Source organism: Lepus europaeus, chromosome 4 (genome assembly GCF_033115175.1).
Source record: "Lepus europaeus isolate LE1 chromosome 4, mLepTim1.pri, whole genome shotgun sequence".
NCBI classification, from domain to species: domain Eukaryota; kingdom Metazoa; phylum Chordata; class Mammalia; order Lagomorpha; family Leporidae; genus Lepus; species Lepus europaeus.
This window is the reverse complement of record NC_084830.1, coordinates 106,466,785-106,473,575: the sequence shown is the minus strand read 5'-3', so window position 1 is coordinate 106,473,575 and position 6,791 is coordinate 106,466,785. Positions and strand designations below refer to the sequence as shown.

Here is a 6,791-nt window from a genome sequence, read left to right as displayed (position 1 = left end):
TTTTTTTTGGAACCGCCCTGGTTCTGTCCTGGGGTGGGGGCGGAAGAGACGGGGGCGACTGGCTGGAATTCTCCAGTCCGCTCCGCCTGGGAGTGGGCAGCCGCCGACCACCCCAGCGGCTCCCTCCCCGGCTCTGCTGTTCTTAGAGGAACGAGTTTTGCCCAGAGCGGCCGCGGCGAGCGCTTGCTAAACGCGAGGCGCCCTTCGGAGCGCCGGGCCTGTTTTACGCCAAGGGATGTTCAGGGCTGACCTCTGCAGTTGTGAAGTTTTAGCCCCGTTGGGGCGCACAGTAGGCGCTTCCCCCACAGTTCTGCAACGCCGGCTCCGGATTTGAAACACACTCTGGCGGCGGCGGCGGCGGCGGGGGGCGTGGGATGGGCGCGGGGTACCCTTTAAAGAGGGGTCAAAGAGAGAAGAAATGAGACTCGGCGAACTTCCTCTTTAAATAATCGGCCTTAATTACGCCTTGGACTTTTCAGTTTTGGCGTGATTATAACCCTTGAGGGATCGCCTAATAACAGCTCTGCTGACTGCTCCTGTAATTAACTCCTAATTTATTTCAAACAGGAAAAAAAAAAAAAAGAGGCCCCAGCCTCCTGCGCCAGAGCCAATCGGAGGCGAGCGCCCGTGGCGTCAGCGCCAGGGCAGGCGCCCATTGGCCGCGCCGAGTCTCCCACTTCCCCTTGGAGGAAAGGCTCGGCTCCCGGCGCGCCCCTCCCGGCTCCCCCCCAAAAAAAGTTGGAGTCGCGGCTGCCGGGGTTGCCAGCCGAGTCGCGCGCCGGGAGCTCCGCAGGACAGAGAAGTTATGGCTTCTCCGTCCAAAGGCAATGATCTGTTTTCGTCCGATGAGGAGGGCCCGGCCGTGGTGGCCGGGCCGGGCCCGGGGCCTGGGGGCGCCGAGGGAGCCGCCGAGGAGCGCCGCGTCAAGGTCTCCAGCCTGCCCTTCAGCGTGGAGGCGCTCATGTCGGACAAGAAGCCGCCCAAGGAGGCGTCGCCCCTGCCGGCCGACAGCGCCTCGGTCGGGGCCACCCTGCGGCCGCCGCTGCTGCTGCCGGGACACGGCGCCCGGGAAGCGCACAGCCCCGGGCCTCTGGTCAAGCCCTTCGAGACCGCCTCGGTCAAGTCGGAGAACTCGGAGGACGGCGCGGCGTGGATGCAGGAGCCCGGCCGATACTCGCCGCCACCCAGTGAGTGCGCGCCGGGGTCGGGGCGAGGGGTCGGCGGGTGCGTGGGGAGCTGGAGGGAGCTTTGAGGCCGGCGTCTGAGGCCGGGGGTGCCGAGGCGCCTCCGCTAGCGCCGTAAGCAAAGCGAGGAGTTCCGGACCCCTAGGTTTCCGTGCGCGTCCCAGGCACCCTCTGGGGAAATGTTCGCACCGAACGCGCCCCGGATCCCTCTAACTGCACAAAGCGTCCAGCACCAGCGCGCACCCGCGGCTCCGGACGAGAGCGAACCGCCCGCTGGCTTTGCGGAGCTGTGCGCGGTGGTTCGCAGCCCTCGGCCTTGCTCCCCTGGGTGTCTGTCCTGGGAGTGGAGAGTACCCCACGGCTCAAGAGCGCTCGAATGTGTACCAGCAACGAGGCGGGTGCCTTGTCTCCTTTCAAAGCTCCACCCTGCCAGGTGCACCCCCATTTTAAAGATGCGCCAACTGGAGTCCAACCAGACATTGAGAAGCCATGACTCTTTTTCGTGGGAACCGCGGATGTCGAAGCCCTCTCCCAGGAAAGGATGGTGGGCAGACACTTGCCCCCGTCTTGCCCGAAAGGCTGGCTGCGATGTTTGAGCTTCGCCCGGAGCGGGCTGGAGCCAGAAGCGCTCTGGCTCCGCGGAGCTCACTGCAGCAATTAGTTTACGAAGTGATGGGCATTAGCGCCCCAGACCCGGATCCTCGCCAGAATCCGGGACCTGTGGCTACCCCCTTGGTCAGTCGTGGGTGCCAGGCTTTTCAGAGGATTGCGTTTGCTTGCCCGATTCAGCAACGACCACTGGATTGGGCATTGGGGACCAGGTGTCTGAGCTCCCTCTGCTTGTGTTTCATGCCCTGGACCCCTCGGGTCCCCTCTTCCCCAGTGGGGACCAGCCTGTGGTCTGCACACCTGCCTCCCGCTTCCTGCTGGTGAGGCTGGGTTGATTTCTTTCCCCCCTTCTGCTTTAACTTGCATTTTGGGGCCTTGAATCCTTTTACAATTTGAAGGAATCGTTGCCTGCAGTATTTTGATTTCTACCTTCTGTCTCTTTCCCCCCTCCTCTGGGCCCCACCCTTTAGGAAAGGTGAGAAGGAAGGGGGCCAGTGGAGGGACTTTCTCCAAAGCTTGGGGAGGGGAAAAAAAAAAAAACAAACTTCTGTGTTTCCGTCTTTCAACCCTGGAGACTTCAGATACACAGTGTCGGGTGAACAAAACAAGGCCATATACCCAGGCGTCAGTGGCTGTCCCCTCTGGCGGTCTCTCTCCACCCTGTTAGAAACTCTGAAAGACTCAAAGGGCGCAGAGATTAAGGACTCAAAGAATTTAAACTCTGGTTTGCACAGTGCTTTACAGCACTTTTCACCGTGTGATCTTATCTGATCTCTGTATAGCAGCAGCCAGCCAGCCCCTCGCTAGGTCCAGAGGGCGGTGGCAGCCATCCTTAGTCTGGGAACTTTTCGAGGATCACCTACCCGGGAGCAGACAGGACTGGGACCACTTAACACTCACAACCCTGCCGAGCCATCGGTATTATTCCTCCACTTTAGCGACAGTGAAACCAAGCTTCTTTAAGACACTTCACTTGTTTTACACATTGCAAGCACTTGTATGGTTCCTAAGCTGGGGCGCCTGGCCGACGGTGCATCAGCGATTTGGGCCTTGCATGGAGTAGAATGCATAGGTCAGGTACACTGGCATGCTCAGGCCTCAAGGGTCTGGGAGGGGGGATTCCCCAGCAGACTTTTCCAGAGCCTTCGGGGTTCTCCGTAAGGCCACCTTGGGCCGTGCCTGGAACTTTTACCCAACACAAGACCTGGAGAGATCCCAAGGAAGGTTTCATTTAACATCCATGAAAAGTGGTCAGTGCAAGGGGCTTGGAGGTGGCAGCGAGTTCCCCGAGGTTGAAGCCCTGGGCCCCGGGAGGGCCTGGGGCAGGAAGGAGCCAGCTGCCCAGACCTGGTTTTGTTATTTGGAGGAAGTAGGATAAATGCTGTTTTGCCTTGTATAATCGCATCCTTCCTCTGGCTGGTTTAAAATGGGGTGGAGGGAGGGGGTGGGGAGTGGCACACTGAGAGGAAGCCTCACTCTGTTGCTTTGATACACATATGGGGACCCCTCGCCGCCTGGCTTTCATAATTCCAGTGCGGCCCCACGGAGCAGCTGGAGTTACCTTCCGCAGGCTCCTAGATGCTTCAGAACCCTTACGTGGCGCCGGGGGCTAGTGTGTGCCCTGAGTTGGGTGGCTGAGCTGGGAGGCTTGGCCACCAGAGAACTTCCTAGCCAGGACTAGGGAGGGGGAGAATTTTGCCCCGAAGGCCTGGTTATGTTAGTTCATTTGTAAATGAAGAGGTAGGCTTCCCTCTGCTCTAGCTTATTTGGGAGTTAGCACTTGCAAAAGTCTAGACTTTTCTGCTCACCCACATTTCTATTCCTTTGATTACAGAACTCTTTTTCTTTCTTTAAATCAGTATGGTGATGGTTAACAATGTGACACCAGGACAGATCTGTTTCTTGTTGGCAGAGGAGGCTGGGTTGGGACTTGTGCTGTGTCACCCTCAAGGATGAACTGTAAACTCTTTCTTGGGCCACCGAAGTTACTGAACAAGAAATGCGACATTCTCCCAGGAGTACACCGGAGGAGTTACTACTGTGGCTACATTTGGGAAATTAGCATAGCTCATAAAAGCCAAGTGCAGGACATTAATTGTTTAGCGTTCCAGCCCCATGGCTCCACACTCCTCCCCCTGCCCTTGAGGAAAACAAGTGTAAAGTTCTTGGTGCTGCGGGATCACAAGGATGCCCCGGTCCTACAACAGCGGAGCCTGCCCGCTCTTGGCACACCTTTATTTCGCTTGTAATTCCCCCACCTCTAAATGTTGGTGACAAACTAATCATTGACACATTTGCCCTAACTCATAGAGGGCATGACCGAGATGTCTTCATATGCTCTCAATTCCCAGGCAGCCTGATTTCCCCTGACATGTACATTTATGGGCGAGCTAAGTTCTCCCAACGTCTTAGTAAAGTTTATATTACGGAAGCACCCGGCCAAAAAACTTACCCCACATCCAGCTCTGTAAAATGATGTTCGGCTTTTATAATCTGTAGACTGCATGGGATGACAGCTGCGTGGTTGTTTATTGCGTGGGGCTGTCCAGAAACGCAAAGATGCTATTAATTTGCTGCAGACCTGTTTGCGCAGCTGAACTTTGGCCAGTGCACTGCCCAGCCCACAGGGAGCAGCTAGCCCAGTTTCTAGAACCCTTTGCATTTTCTTTCTCTTTTGTGATTAGCTCAGGGTCCAGAGGAGGTGGGGGTAACCATGCCCCATTCTCCCATTTTAAACGTAGAAATTCAATGCAGAAGAGATGGTTTGATTTGTCAGCTTAGGAAGCATCTGTTCACATATGTTCCACTCCTATGCTCTCTAACAATGTTTGTCATCCACAAAGGAAGTTCCATGACGCTGTTCAACTCCCCAACTTTTTTTTTAAAGACTCTAATCGTGCAACAAGTCCATTTAAACATGGTCCCTCTCCATCCCACCCCCAAGACGTGGTTTTGACAAAGATAACTGTGTTACTGAAAGATGGAAACACAAGTCCGGGTGTGCATGTGTGTGTGTGTGTGTGTGTTAGGCTAAGTGCTTGGAGTTAAGAGGGGAGGCCTGCACAGGCACCAACCCTTGGCTAATGCACTTGCCTCTGTTCTCTAGGACACATGAGCCCTACCACCTGCACCCTGAGGAAGCACAAAACCAATCGGAAGCCACGCACTCCCTTCACCACCTCCCAGCTCCTGGCTCTGGAGCGCAAGTTCCGTCAGAAACAGTACCTCTCCATCGCCGAGCGCGCCGAGTTCTCCAGCTCGCTGAGCCTCACAGAGACCCAGGTCAAAATCTGGTTCCAGAACCGAAGGGCCAAGGCGAAAAGACTGCAGGAGGCAGAACTGGAAAAGCTGAAAATGGCTGCGAAACCCATGCTCCCCTCGGGCTTCAGCCTCCCCTTCCCCATCAACTCGCCCCTGCAAGCCACGTCCCTTTATGGAGCCTCCTACCCGTTCCATAGAGCTGTGCTCCCCATCCCACCCGTCGGACTCTACGCCACGCCAGTGGGATACGGCATGTACCACTTGTCCTAAGGAGGCGCTCAGCCACAGACTCCAGGCTGGCTGTTGGCGCCTAGGGCTCCCTCTCCGTCTCCAGCAAGGCCGCCGCCACCACCCAGCAGCTCCCGATCTGGGAGCCTCGTGCCCCACCCCAGGGGCCGGGGCCCACCCCACATAGCTGGAATTCATTCTCCGGGCAGAGACACCAATCAGGTCCTGGTCGCTTGGTGTCATCTTCCTGACGCCCCCGACTCCCTTTACAAAGATTGGCTGGCTGTTTTTATATATAAGTGTATACATCTATATAAAATGAAATATAAAACACTTTTATACAACAGACGTAAAAAAATTCAAATTATTTTGAAAGGCAAAATTTATATACATATATATCTATCTATGCTTTTCCTCTATAGTTCATCGTCTTAAAAGAGACTGAGTAAGTCTCTGTGGCATTTTTCTCAAAGAGGGGAGACTGATGATTTGGGAAATTGGCTAAAATGTGGCATTTTTGATAGGGTCATTGACTTTTGCTTATGGAAAACAAACACTAGCCATAGACACAATGCGAGTAGGAAGTAGATAGGGGGCATATCCCACGTTTGCATTGTACATGCACACCACTCATTAGATATTCGGCCCTAGTTGTTTTTCTCTCTTCACGTTGTTGAAGTTTGACTTGTTTTGTTGTTTTTTAAGATCAGTAGCCGAGGTGAGCAGCATCCTGAGAATGCCTCGGGGCGGGTAGAAAATGCGAATCCTCCTTAATTCCTCCCTGGGCGAGCGACTGTTGCTTAACTGCCTTTCAGATGATTGGAGTCAGAAGTTAAAGCACACAGAGATGCTAGGGACTGCAATCCTCACACATTGCAAACAGTGATTTTTTTTTTTTTTTAAGAGGGGAGGGAGAGAGTGTAGTACTTTTCTGCTTAGAAAGATGAATATCTTGTAACCGTGACCTGCATACTAAATATTCTTGAATAGATCCAGAAAGAAAAAAAAAATCATGCTTTCTCTGTGTGTAACTATTGTATGTGCTGACCTTATTAGAAAGGTTTATACACTTTTTAACACGTTGGGGGCGGAAGGTAAAGCCATGTTTTGACTTGCTAAAGATGGTGTTGTCAGACAACCCACTTAGCTCCCCGGTATGTCACCTCCCTGCCCCTATCTCCTCTCCCGCCAGTATACATTTATCCCTTTGAAAGGGTACCTTGTACAATTTTATATATTTTATTGAAGAGTTATTTCTTATCTCTTATTCTGAATTAAATTAAACATTTGTTTTATGCCATAAAGTTTGTCCAAACTCACAATTATTTTAAGAAATGCTCTCCGGGTTTAGCTCAAAAGAGGAGGGGGCTGGTACATTTAATTATTATTTTAATGTGAACCCATCAAGAGTTGTGGCCAAATGCAGCTTGTGGCAGGGGGATAAGGGTGGGAATCTTTTGAAAATGTAGGATACTTAGAAATCTTTCCTCTGGCGATTCCTGAAGAGGT

At 53.4% G+C, this 6,791-nt stretch overlaps 1 protein-coding gene across 1 annotated transcript; it reads left to right on the top strand.

The window, feature by feature from the left end:
- Positions 1–701: 701 nt before the first annotated feature.
- Positions 702–6,574, top strand: MSX2 (msh homeobox 2). Its single transcript, XM_062189635.1, has 2 exons — positions 702–1,187; positions 4,900–6,574. Exons 1-2 carry the CDS (start codon positions 806–808, stop codon positions 5,322–5,324), a joined length of 807 nt encoding a protein of 268 aa, XP_062045619.1. The 5' UTR covers positions 702–805; the 3' UTR covers positions 5,325–6,574.
- The last annotated feature ends 217 nt before the right edge of the window (positions 6,575–6,791 follow it).

Excerpts from the sequence above, each read along its gene's own strand:
- MSX2 (XM_062189635.1), top strand. The coding sequence starts at position 806 with ATGGCTTCTCCGTCCAAAGGCAATGATCTGTTTTCGTCCGATGAGGAG. Across the intron at positions 1,188-4,899 it reads CCGATACTCGCCGCCACCCA|GACACATGAGCCCTACCACC; the intron begins GTGAGTGCGCGC and ends TCTGTTCTCTAG.